This window comes from Equus asinus, chromosome 5, assembly GCF_041296235.1.
Source record: "Equus asinus isolate D_3611 breed Donkey chromosome 5, EquAss-T2T_v2, whole genome shotgun sequence".
Lineage (NCBI taxonomy): Eukaryota > Metazoa > Chordata > Mammalia > Perissodactyla > Equidae > Equus > Equus asinus.
The window spans coordinates 71,284,480-71,298,283 of record NC_091794.1 but is presented as its reverse complement, the minus strand read 5'-3'; the positions used below and the strand labels follow the sequence as shown (position 1 = coordinate 71,298,283).

At 42.0% G+C, this 13,804-nt stretch overlaps 1 protein-coding gene across 2 annotated transcripts in view; it reads left to right on the top strand.

The window, feature by feature from the left end:
* Nucleotides 1-5,599, top strand: part of SCP2 (sterol carrier protein 2) — a 124,699-nt gene extending 119,100 nt beyond the window's left edge. For both annotated transcript variants that reach the window (XM_014844313.3, XM_070509897.1), the window contains 2 exons: nt 1,497-1,576; nt 4,572-5,599. In XM_014844313.3, coding sequence (XP_014699799.3) covers nt 1,497-1,576; nt 4,572-4,667 — 176 coding nt within the window. In that variant the 3' untranslated portion in view covers nt 4,668-5,599. The remainder of the gene's footprint in view (nt 1-1,496; nt 1,577-4,571) is intronic.
* Nucleotides 5,600-13,804: the final 8,205 nt, after the last annotated feature.

Genomic DNA, 13,804 nt, shown 5'->3' with positions numbered 1-13,804 from the left:
CTTTTTCTCCCAAAGCTCCCCGGTACATAGTTGTATTTTTTTAGTTGTGGGTCCTTCTAGTTGTGGCATGTGTGACGTCGCCTCAGCATGGCTTGATGAGCAGTGCCATGTCTGCACCCAGGATTCGAAGTGGTAAAGCCCTGGGCTGCTGAAGCAGAGTGCGCGAACTTACCTACTCGGCCATGGGGCTGGCCCCAGGAGTTTTTTATATATTCTGGATACAAGTTCTTTGTCAGATATATGAATTGCAAATATCTTCTCCCTCTGTACTACCTATTTTGAAAATAGTTTTGTTGGAACACAGCCGCACTCATTTGTTTATGTATTATCTGTGGCAGCTTTTGCACTACAGAGGCAAAGCTGACTAGATGCAATGGAGACCTAGTGGCCCACAAAGCCTGAAATATTTAGTGTCTGATCCTTTACAGTAAATGTGTGTTAACCCCTGATCTAGAGAACTGTATTCATTTTCTTTTCTGCATAACAAATGACCACAAAGTCAGTGGCTTAAAACAATGCACACATTTGTTACCTCACAGTTTCCATGGTAAGTTGGCTGAGGACAGCTTAGCTGGGTTCTCTGCACAAGGTCTCACAGGCTCCAGTTAAGGTGTTGGCCAAGGCTGGGTTCTCATCTGGCAGCTTGACTGGGGAAGGGTCTGTGTCCAAGTTTACTCAGGTTGCTGGCAGAATTCATTTCATTGCAGCTATAAGAATGATAGCTTTAGTTTTTTATTGGCTGTAGGCCATAGTCTGTGCTCAGCTCCTAAAGGCTGGTACCCTGCCACGTGGCCTTTCCATATGCAGGTCACAGCATAGCAGCTAGCTTATTCGAGGCCAACAGGAGAGTGAGAGTGAGTCTGCCAGCAAGCTAGAGCCTGATATAGTGTAGCAGAACCACAGGACTGGCAGCCCATCTCCTTTGCCACATTCTATTGGCTAGAAGCAAGTCACAGGTCCTGCCTACACTCGAGGGAAGGGGATCATACAAAGGCACGAATACCAGGAGGCAGGGGTCATGGGCACCACCTTAGAGTCTGTGTGCCACATAACTATTATTAATATATTGGTGTCTAAGTTTGCAGGTGTTTTTTGTATATATAATTGAATATCCGTTTTTAAGCAAAAATGGTAGCATGCTCACAGTTTGTTTTCTGACAGTATCATGAACTTAAATAACAATATCCTGAACAGTATGACATGAACATTTTTTCAGGTCAGTAAATGTAGATCCACATCATCTAATGGCTGGATTGTATCCCATTATATGAATACTATAATTTAATCAATTCCCTCTTGTGAAATATCAAGGTTGCTTGTGAGTTACACCACATTTTACCAGGCTGCACACATGGAGGGGTGTGTGCACACCCGTTTCCCCACACTGCTCCAGCACTACGTGTGATTCTGACAGTCAGTGGCTTTTGACTCAAATGTATACATGACACTGAACACTCCCCTGTGCTCCTTCCTTCTCCTCCGTATCTCTGTTCTAGATAAGAAGGCCGACTGCACAATCACAATGGCCGACTCGGACTTACTGGCTTTAATGACGGGTAAAATGAATCCTCAGTCGGTAAGTATGATGGAACTTGTATCTTTCTAGTAGGTGGGTCTTTTGGCTTTTCCACTTCATCTCTTGCCTCAGCCTCATACCATAAAGTGCGAAGTGGTCAAACCCACAAAACTTCAGTGTTCACCTAAGAAATGACAGACATTTGTGGAGCAAACTGTGCGCCACTGTTCTGTGTGCTGGAAATACCCAGATGAATAAGAAATAGCTCCCATGCTCAGGTCATCCACAGTTTGGTACAACAGAGATCTGTAAAAGAGTAAGTGCAGCCAAATGTCTGAGGTGCCACACCTGGCTTGTGATCAGGGAGGGTGGGGGAAGGAGCAGCCAGGTCTTCCTGGGTCGTCAGAGGAAGCGGCCCTGGAGCTGAGTCATAGGGTGCCCAGGAGTTACCGGTGCCCAGATGGAGAGTCAGAGCCAGGCAGATGGAGGGGCCATGTGAACAAAGGTAAGACCTTTTACATTCCAGGTCTTTGCTGGTGCTTTTTGCCTGAACCGTCCTTCCCTGACAAACTCCATGTCTTTCGAAATTAGCTCAGATGTTACCTCCAAAGACTTCCTTCCAAGTTGTTGGGAGCTGTAACCAGTCCCTTTTCTGGGCCACTTACTGGACTGCTAGCTTAGCACTTGTCACATTGTATTAGTCATAATCTGCCTCTCTCTTCCCCATTAGATTGTGTCTCAAAGGAACAAACTATGTCTTATTTGTCTTCATGTCTCCAGAACTTAGTATGATGCCTGACATTTTTAGGTTTTCAGTAAGCAGTTGCTGGACTAAACTGTATTTGTCTAAAATGTATTTATGCCTTATATAGACTTTCCTGGTCCCCAAATTGTCAAGGGTCATCTTATACTCTTTAGTCGCACAGTGTTGAACAGACTTGATATATTGAGCTTTCATTACCTAGAGATAACAAGAAACTAAGGTACTTCTTTCCATTATAATCTTATTTACTTTTTTTTTTTGAGGAAGATTTGCCCTGAGCTAACATCTGTTGCCAGTTCTCCTTTTTTTTTTTTGCTTGAGGAAGATTAGCCCCGAGCTAATATCTGTGCCAATCTTCCTTTAGTTTATATGTGGGATGCCTCCACAGCATGGCTGATGAGTGGAGAAGGTGCACACTGAGGATCTGAACCTGCAAACCCAGGCTGCCGAAGCAGAGTGCGCGGAACTTTAACCACTCGGTCATGGGGCCAGCCGCCTGTAACCTTATTTTTTATGTTTCCTCAGCCTGAATTGTTTCAGGTCTTATTCCTCTGGTCCCTGGTAATTTGAAAGATTGGATACAACAACTAAATCTGACTTGCACTCATATTCCTTTTTAAAATGCTTTTTCTAAGCAACTAAGCATATTTCAGTTGATACTTTGACACGTGAGAGACTTGCATCTGTGACATTTCAACTGAATACAGACCATTGGCACTGACATTTCCACCTACTGAGCCTGCTCCAAAAGTCTGGACCAAACAGAGGCCACCAGCGTAGGAGTTGGCTGTCCTTCTCTTTCCCACCCACTGCTCCTCGGTCCACTCCATTCACCTCCTTGGCAGGGTGATCAGACATCACACATCAGCTCCCCTCATTCTCTCAGTTTATCTGTCTACTGCCCATTTGGCGGAGTGAAGTGTCAGCTCATTTTTCTTGAACACCTGTTAGCACCCAAAGGAATTAAAGGTAAAAATGGCAGACCTTTCTGTTAATGTGCTAATGGCCTTCCCTGATGCTCAGTAGAGGATTTGACTGGGAACCATTAAATGCGGTGAAGTTATCGTTTCAGTGTTTGGCTACAGTTGAAACAAAGCATTGCGCCCTCCAGTGTAAAGCACACATGAAGAACACCTAGGGACCAGATTAATGATCCTCATGTTTGGATTCTCTGAAGGATGAAGATTCATGTTCTCGCTATAATAATTAGTAAATAAAAAGTCATTTTCTCTTTTAATTTAAAAAAGGGAAAGACGGTGAGTTTCTCTTCTAGGTGCTATTGGTCCATATCTTTAAAGGACATATGTTAAATATATTGTGTTCTGAGACACCTGACCTTTAAATCATCAGACAGAAGGCTGTGTGCCATATAGAAAGGAAATATTTAGTTTGTCCAGACAGAGGAGGGGAAAAAAAGGAATTAGTCACCCTTATGAGAAGGTGTAGAAAAAGCCTAGCTCCGAGCATTCCCGTGGATGAGGCAGAGGGCTCCTAACTTAACATTTTTGTTTAAAAAGCTAAGACTGCCAGAAACTTTTTTCATCTCGCCCTTCCTTAATTTAAGAATTGAGTTAAAAGACTTAGATTATAGCAGGGAAATCATGCTGTGTTCCCAGTTTCACCATCTCTCTGAAGTTCTCCCAGGATTTTGTTACATGATAAATTTAGCAAGCAGCATGTGATCTAATCCCAGGCAGTTGGTAAACGGAACAGACTGTGGCTCTGTGCTTCGGATCGGCTTGATTCTTCTCACTGGGCCAAAGATTAACATAAGCACCTCAGTCTCAGCAGGCCTCCTTGCCTCCCTCTGCAGGGACAAATCCTTAATCATGTAGACCTAAAAAAACTGGTGACATAGAATCCCAAGAGTTTCTGTGTTATGCGTGTGCTTTTTCTCCCAGCAGACTGCTGAAAATTTCAGTTTGTATTCCTGATCCACATGGATTGATTTTTAAACAAAATCAACCTAGTATGAACGCACTTTGCCTAATATTTGGAAAATGTACCCCCTTTGAGGAAAGTGGGTAAAGGCAGGCTTTCTAAGAGAAGACATTTGGGAAGGATGTGCGTTTTGATTGCTCTGTTTTGTAAAGCAGGGTTTTTACAAATTCCTCCTTTTGGGGAATCTGATTCTAAATCTGTTCTGGAAAGCCAAGTTTCATATTTTGAAGAAAGTTTGAGAGACCAGGATAAATAAATGATCTCAGGGCTGGATAGTCTAGAAATATCAGCAATCTCAAAAAAAAAAAAAAAAACCACCAAATAATAAATTTTCTTTCTTCTTACTCACAGGCCTTCTTTCAAGGCAAATTGAAAATCACTGGCAACATGGGTCTGGCTATGAAGTTACAAAATCTTCAGCTTCAGCCAGGCAAAGCTAAGCTGTGAAGAACTCCCTTTGCCTACCTTTGAAAATCAAGACATCCATACATTTCCTTGTCAGAACTTAGACTGAAACTACACATTGGCAAATAGCGTGAGATTTGTTTTTAAATGGGTGTGACCAATTCTACTTTTCCTAAGCTCTAGGTGAATAGAGCCTAATGGTGTACTACTGCATTGCTGAATTGCATACAACTGTGCATTACAAAGTTAATATGGTAATTATGGTTTGGGGTAAAATTAAGTTTCAGAATAAAATTAAGAACAGCAAAATCCAAAAACTATGTAAACAAAGCTCTCGTTTTGCTTATAAAGTATATTTAAGGATTATTCTGCTGAAGATTCCATTTAAGTTTTCCTTGGGATAACTACGGAAGAAATAGAATACCAGTAGCTGGCCAGTAATTAGTGTTGTACACTTAATGACCTTAATCTATTCTCCATTAGTAGTTTTTAAAATTCTGTACCGGGATTTTTTTTTTTTAAACAAGCTTTTAAATTTTTCATTTCATGCCATCAAAATGGTATTTTCTGCTCAGATCAAAATAAGAAATATGATGAGAGCTTGGGGGAAAAAATCTATAGCTGAACACAGGCCTATTTTTAAAATAAAAATATTTTTAAATGACTGTCCTTCTTGAAAAATCAATGTATTAGAGTCATGAAATGCTGTTGGTAAAAATAACTGAACAAATGAAGTTTGAGATGCACAGTTTTCAAATTATAATCTCAATTTAATTAAATTTATAAAGCTATCAATCCTTTCTTATAATCATCTTTTTTCACGTAAGTTTAGTTTGATTTCCACATTTAATTTTATCTTTCTTCCTAGTTTTTCTAATGCTAATGTTGTTTCTTATAACCCAGTAAGATATAGGGTAAAAATAATGCTTTTGGAAGAATGTTTAATAGAAAATTAAAATAGCTCTTCCAGATTGCTTTTGTTTTTATGTGTGTGTTCTTTTTGGTCGGGGTTTTCTGAATGCTGGAGAGTAGGAGAAACACTGGGGGATTTATCTAGACACTCTGTGTCATCTAGATGTTGTCTGCTGGTGACCCCGACATAGCCCTAGTTCTTGGTTAGGGAGCTGCAGAGCGTTAGAGTGGGAAGCACTCTTGACTGGGAGCCAGGAGTCTTGCTTCTCTTAGGCAAATAAATAACTGTCCACCTGGGCCTGTTTGCTAACCTGTTAAAAGAGGGGATTTACGTAGGTGTCTCTAAGGTCCCTTCTGCTCTGATAATCCTGTGAGTCTGCTAAGAGCCCACAGAGCTGTTTGGGAGCTATCTCAGCGCCAGCTTTCTGTCGTTAACATAATACATCATCCTAAGGTGGTCAGGGGGAAAAGCTCGATGGCTTCATTCGTGTGTTTCGATGTTTGGAGCCTGTGCTAATCAGATCAGGACCGTGGGTCAGATCTCCTAGACCATTCAGGTTTTCATGTTCTGTGACCAGCAGAACAGCATCTGGTGATGGGGCAAGACAGTAAATTAAGCCACTATAAGTTGATCTCAAATCCCATAAAATGAAATCAGAACACAGATCTACTTCTTCATCATAGTAGCTGCTTACTCTGAGAAGAAAAAGACTATAAGAAAAAAGTTCCAGCAAAATGTCTGATTTATCTGTCGTTTGGGTTGGCTGCATCATTCTGCCTTCACTTGTCCCAGATAACAAGAGATACCTGAAATAGGCTTTAGGATGAGCCTAAAAAACAAAAACAAATAAAAAAGAAAAACAGAAACTGGTTCTTGGGTAGAAATGTACTCATACATAAGTGCAATTTAAACGTATAATAGAATATTACTTAGTGATGAAATACAGTAGCAGTTTAATTTCTAGGGAAAGCGTTATGGTTTGGAGAAAGAGCTTAAAAGTTCTGGGTTAAAATTGCTGCTGTTACTGCTTTTGCCAGTAACTTGATCAGGCTGAGCCTCAGTTGCCTCATCTATAAAGTGGTGATATTAATATCGACCTCCTAGGGTTATTGGGAATCTATACCCAATATACCATAGGTATATGGGAGAGATACTATAGTTAAGGTGCCTAAATAAGTGGTAGGTACATCATAATCACTCAGTACTATCCCCACTGCGGCCACCACCTCTTGCCTGTGTGATGTGTGATATGATGTCTGTAATGGTTTCTTATGTTCCATTTTTTGAGTCTCTTCTCATTTGTTCATTCATTTAACGAGTATTTATTGAGTGCCTGCCATATATCGGGTACTATATTGAGGGTATAATGCTAGGCACTGGAGATAGTGGTGAGCCCTTCCATCCGTGGTGCTTACTGTCTAGTAGGAGAGACCATCAGAGAGAGGAGTGATTACGACAGACTGTGATGTGCCGTGCAGGAAATGGTCAGGGTGCTGTGATGGAGAATCACAGTGAGGGGCCTTCTTTGAGAAAGTGGTTAAGGGAGACATCTCTGAGGAGGTAATATTTAAGCTGAGATCTAAAGGTTGAAGTATGAACCATGGAAAGAACATTGCATGAAAATCTGGAAAGGGGCCCAAGAGGAGGTTGGATAGATACACAGGAGCCAGTTCTATTGGAATTTTGGAATCACTCTAGTCAGATATTGGAATCATTATGGTAAGGCATTTGGGGTCTGTTGAAGGTGTAGCTTTTCCATATGTTTATTTCTCACTCATGCTGCATATCCACTTGGCCATCATATCCTAGGTTTAGAACCCAGGCTAATGGAGCAGCTACTGTCTAGAGCATTGTAATCATCACGGCAGAGGAAGAGAAAAAGGTGAAGTACACATTGGGTCTTAAAGTTTGCATCCAGGAGGTGATACATATCACTTTTTCGCCCATTTCATTGTCCAAAGAAAGTCACCTGCCCTGTCCAATTTCAGAATCTTACCCTGGGTCAGAAGGAGAGAATGGAGTTGAAATATTGTGAAAGAACTGATGACCATCACAGAAGGGCTGTAAGCAGGGGAATGAAATGATTTACACTATCGCTGTAGCTGCTGTGTAGAGAAGGTACTGGGGGTAGAGTGGGCTGGAGAGTGGATGTCTGGGTGCAAGAAGATGGTGTCCTGAACTAGGGTGTTGGTGGCAGAGGTAGATGTGGAAAAGTAGGCAGAGTAGAGCTGACAGAACTTGGTGACTGGAGGTAGGGCCAAGAATGACTTCCAGGTGAACGGTGGGTCATAACTGTAATGAAGAGGGGACAAGCAGGTTTTAGGGAGAGTGGTTGAAATAATAAGCTCTACTTTTTTTTTGCTGAGGAAGATTGTCCCTGGGCTAACATCTGTTGCCAGTCTTCCTCTTTTTGCTTGAGGAAGATTTTGCTGAGCTAACATCTGTGCCAGTCTTCCTCTATTTTCTATATGGGATGCTGCCACAGCATGGCTTCATGAGCAGTGTGTACATCTGCGCCTGGGATCCGAACCTGTGAACCCTGGGCTGCCAAAGTGGAGTGCACGAACCTGACCACTCTGCCACTGGGCCGGCCCCAGTAACCTCCACTTTCGAGCTTGTTAATTTTGAAATGCCTGAGAGATTTGCAAGTGGAGCTGTCAAGGAGGCAGTTGGATTTACAAGTTTGGAGCTCAGAGGTGAGGTTAGCTTGGAGATGCACATTCAGAAGTCATGGGCATGTGGGTGGTATTTAAAGCTACAGGAATGGAGGGAGGAGGGAGGGCTGGAGTGAGCCTTGAGGAACTTCAGGTTTTAGAGATCAGGTAGAGGAGGAGTAGCTGACAAAGGGGATGAGGAAGAGGGGTTAGAGAGGTGGAGAGACGTTTCTTGAGAATATAGCCAAAAAGTGAGAATGGTCAACTGTGTCCTATGCGACTGTGAGGGCAAGTAGGATGATGACTGAAAGTGTCTACTGGATTAAATTTGGCAACACGGAAGTCACTGGTGATCACTACAAAATCGGTTTCAGTGGCGTAGTAGGGACAAAAGCTAGATGGAATTGGTTTCATAAAGAGCTATGAATAATAACAGGAAAGTTCCATTTGGTAGTGATTTGTTCAGTTTCCAAGTGATTAACAGAGCAAGCACATTAGCTAATGCTTTTAGTTCAGAGTTAGGTCATCTTGCACATGCTGTTCTCTGTGCCCACTTTCACCATTCCCCCCTGCCCCCGGCCCCCCATCCACTTGGCGAATTCTTTTTCATCCTTCATGCCTTAGCTTTCAGGAAGCTGTCCCTGTTTGCCACAAATAGAGCTAATCATTCCTTTGTAGTAATTTGTTTCCCTCTCCCACCAACAGAGAGCCCCTTAAGGGCAGGAACTGCCTCTCACACACACATTTTGACTTGCAGCACAGTCTTGGCTTACTGTCATTAAGTGAATGAATGAGATAAGCTGAATACAATTTTATATCCACAGGGGCATTTCTGAGGATACGAACCTCGTCACAGAAATGCATTCTCTATTACAATGACCTTCTGTTGCCCTGATGATGAAAGAGAACATTAAAAATTCTCCTTTAGGGGCCGGCCCCATGGCCAAGTGGTTAAGTTTGTGCACTCCGCTTGGCAGCCCAGGGTTTCACCAGTTCAGATCCTGGGCCAGGATGTACCACGGCTCATCAGGCCATGCTGAGGCGGCGTCCCACATGCCACAACCAGAGGCACTCACAGCTGGAACATACAGCTATGTACTGGGGGGGCTTTGGGCAGAAGAAGGAAAAATAAAAAAATATCTTTTTTTCTTTAATAAAATCTTAAAAAAAAAATTTCTCCTTTAACCTGACTTATCCTGTTCTTTCTTTGAAAGTATTTGCAGCTTCTCGGAAGTCTTTCAATTTAAGATTGAAGCAGCCTAAAGTAATGGGAAAAGTCAGTTTATTTGTGGTTTTATTACATGTTTTTAAAAACAGTGGCCTAGTGGGTTCTGTGTGCGTTAAAATCATTAGTCTTGTTGCTTTACTTGTCCAGATGAATTCAAACTCAGATTTCTACATCGTTATTGAATATGAAGATAAACAACAATGGGGAGCATGATTAGAAGTTGAGTGTGGAGGTGGGGGCGGGGGAGTCGCTGAAGTGTAATCAGAAGACTCTAGGATCATGTCCTTTCTGCCTTCTGGAAACTAAGTTAGGGTCAGGCATTTAAGCTTTGCCAGCCTTTAGTTTCTTCTTCTGTAAAAGGGGCACACTGTTAATTTTTTTTGATAGCCTCATTAGACTGTGAACACCTTGAGGGTAGAAACTCTGTTATTCATCTCTGTGTCTCTAGTATTAATACAATGTCTACCAGAATAAGCATCAGTAAAGGTTTCTCGAACAAATGAGGATTAGACAATGATCATTAAAATTCTTTTTAAGTTGTAAAATATCTTGTAAAAGGTTCAATCACATATAACTCCTGTTTTCCTCACATATTTAGGGGGAAAAAATGAAATTAAATCCTATAATTAACAGGTTTATCTTGTGAAACTTCAGCCGTTTCAGAAAATAAGACATTTAGAGCAGCCTGGTGTAGTGGGAAAACTTGGGGCCCATCAGATGTGGGTTTTAGTCCTAGCTCTGGCGCTCAAACAGCTTTGGGACCTTGAGCTCTCGTTGTAAAAAGGGAAGAGTAATGCCCGCCCGCCTTGCTGGTTGTGAGGATCAGCAGCAGCTGCAGTTTAAAATCTCAAGCCACAGACTAGACTCAATAGATGGTGCCTAATGCTACTTGAGAAACTTCTTTTAGCATGAAGGAATTTATTTATTGAAGTATTTTGTGACAATCCTTTGAGTTCATATAATCTGCTAGTTTAAGGATTGGGGACAATTTGCATTTTTTATGGACTGTCTGCTTGCTTACGTTTTCCTCACGAATCCTTAAAATTTATTAGTATCTGTATCTTAGTGAATGGATATAGAATTATTTAGTTTGACTTTCAGAAGATTTGCATTTCAGCCAAAGATTACAGTTCTATGGCATAGTTGGTTTTTGAACACAGAAGTTGCTTGATATTATTGACTAGAAAAAAAAGGTAATCAGCCAGATTGTAAATTACTGGATAAATTACTCAGCGGGATCAAGTTTGTTTAGAGACCACACTGATATGAATTAAGGAATTTAGGATATAGTACTAAACAGCTAATGAGGGCCCTGAAAGATTTATGTGCTATCAGAAACCACAGCCCCATCTGGCCAAATTTTAAAGTTTTTCTCAATAGAGTTACAAAATCTACTGGAAAGGTTCAGTTTTAATATTTTCTGGAGACTGCTGCAAACAAACAGCTCTTTAGTTCTTGGTAAGAACAGAGAATATTGGGCCAGATTTCTGGCCCTTAAGAAATGTGGCGTCTGATTCCATCTGGCAGGAAGTTTAATCTGGTATGGAATTTTAGCCAGATTCTTGGAGAAAATTTTTTTTTAATGTATCATATCCAAAACCCATTGCAAAAAATAATGGCCATTTAGACTATTTGTTCTATTAACAGTCATATAAATAATTTGTAAATATTCATAGTGCTGTTTTCAGCAGCATATGGTAGGCACTTGAACTTTTAGTTACTGAATTTGTGGCCATGAAGTTTTATGTAAAATTGGGGGAAATACATCGTAGTCTGCTGTTTATTTAAATTGCAGGCAGAGAAGCAGTAAGTTCTACAGTTTTCTAACCAACTACCAAACAGTGGTAAATTTTCTTTTTCTTTGCAAGTTATTGTATAATTCACCTTTTAGAATAAGGAGGCTTTTCTCTAGTGCGCAGAACACTTTATTTAAGATTAGACACCTCATTATGTGAAATATATGGAAAAGAAGTTTAGACATGAACATACAGCAGTATAAGACAAAGGTTGATTTAGGCAGGCTGAAAGGAGCCTTCAGTGTGGCAAAATGATACAAAGGATAGGGTGTGATAAGAGTGCACCAATATTTGAGAGACGGAAAGACCAAAAAGAGGGATTATTTGGCTTAGTTATTAGAAGTAATGGGAAGAAATACAGAAAGGGAAATTTCAGGCTGAAAAACAGTTGAACTTCCTGACAATAAATATTGGTCATGAGTGGCCTGGAAGCTCCGACCACAGGGTCCCTAAACCAAGCTGATGAAACTGGGCATTTCACCAGGAAGATGGACCTTAACAGTGGCTCAGAGCAGCTGAATGGCACAAAATATTTCATGGAAAGCCACTCTTTTGAAGATTTCTCCTTTTGCCATTTATCAAAAATTTTTTTCTCCTATGTGTCAAAAAGAAGACGATATCTTTATTATATTACTTGTTTATACCCTGACTTGTTCCATGACTTACTATATATCTTTGGAAGAAACAGAAAGAAATGAGTATTCAAAAGTTTGTAGTTTTCATAGTGTGAAAGCAACTTGAGTTTTTCGTTTATTTTTGTCTTTTTTAAGTCCATTTTTCATTCAGCTTAAATCCACAGAATGGTAGCTGCAGCGTAGGAGACGACTCTGGGAGTTGGAACGGTTGTATCATGGACTGGTTATAGTTATTAATGTTTGTATTCATCTTCTATCGCTGCCATAACATATTACCACAAACTTAGTGGCTTAACTCGACAAACGTATTCTCTCACAGTTCTCTAGCTCGGAAGGCTGGGTGGGTTCACCTGGCTCCTCTCCTCCAGGTCTCATGAGGCCAGAGTCAAGGTGTGGGCTGCCCTGGGCTCCTCTCCAGATGCCCTGGGGGAGAACCTGCTTCCGTGCTCACTCAAGATGCGTCAGTCCCATGCTGCTGGTGGACCGATCCCACAGTAGAAGCTGTTCTCAGCTTCTAGAGACTGCCTGCCTTCCTTTCATCTTTAAAGTTAGTTGAGTCCTCACGTTGCAAACCTGCCTCCCATTCTGCCTCGTCTTTCCTACCTCCAGCAGAGAACGTTCTCAGTTTTAAGAGCTCGGATGATTGGGCCCACCTGGGTAAGTCAGGGTACTCTGCCTATTTTAAGGTCCACAGCCTTAATTATGTCTGCACAGTCCCTCTTGCCAGGTAATTTAACATATTCACAGGCTCTAAGGATTAGGGATGGGTGTCTTTGGGGGTTCCTTCTGCCTACTACAATGATGGTATTTTAGGGCTAGAAAGGGACCTTCTAGAAGATGAGATGAGATGCTTGCCCTGGAGGGTTTACAATGCAGAGGGGGAAAGAGATGAACAACATAATATACAGCCAGAAAAGTCCACCAATAAAGAGCTTGTGTGGGATGTTGCAGGAGCCTGGAGACTTTTTCTGTGCCTGACTTGGCCTGTAGTTTTTCCGTCGTTTCCGTCATTGTTCTTTGTACGATTTCTCTCTCTGTTTGACCCTAAGGCTCAGTCCAGAGCTTGTACTTGACACCATCACTACAGTAATACTAAACAGGAGCTAAAATTGAGGGGCAGCAGGAAGGAGCCGAAGCAGCCCAACTAGATTCAGGAAACCTCAATTTCAAACTCAACTCAGCTTTTGCAGCCCTTCTGAAAGTTAGAGGATTTGCTTCTAGAGCACCAGGATTGCCTCCATTTCCCACCAGTGACGCTCCAAGACCTTCCTCCTTAGTGTACTTCACACAGGTGACTTGAGCTTGTGTCTGCAGCACGGGGCAGCTGCAGAGCACGTGTGGGCACTGGTGTGGCATTCCGAAGAACAGCCTGTGTCTCTGGGGACAGGCATTGCCCTGTGGCTGGCCCCAGCAGTGACAGGGAGCAGAGAACCTTCCCCACAGGCTCGATTAAGATGTGTAAGGATTTAACATGGTGCCTGGCACTTAGTAGGCACTCAGTATGTGCTGAGTATGGCTCTCATTGTCCTTCTAGAAGATTTTCTTTAGCTCATGGGTATTCAAGCCAGTAGACTTGTTCTAGCTCCCCTCGAATCTGGGCTCCATGTTGAGGAGACAGGGATGCATCTCTGTGTTGGCCCCTGTCCAGTCCTGTGAATCATAGCAACTCTCATAAGTTGGAGCTCACAGAGAACTGGAATCTGAGACCAAAGAAGGCAAAATATTTCCCGTTCCCATTCTTGCTAAGTTCTTGAGTTATTGATGTAATGGAAACAGTCCTGGGTTCAAATTCAGGCTCTGCACTTGCCTGCTCCACACCCCTGCCTCTTTCCACCAGGAAGAGGACTTGGGCTGTGGGGAAGGGTCAGCGTGGCCGTTTTGCTCAGTTGCTGGACCACCCGTCCTTTCTCAGGCTGTCTCCTCACCTGTGAATGGGGCAGCAGTTCTCTTGTA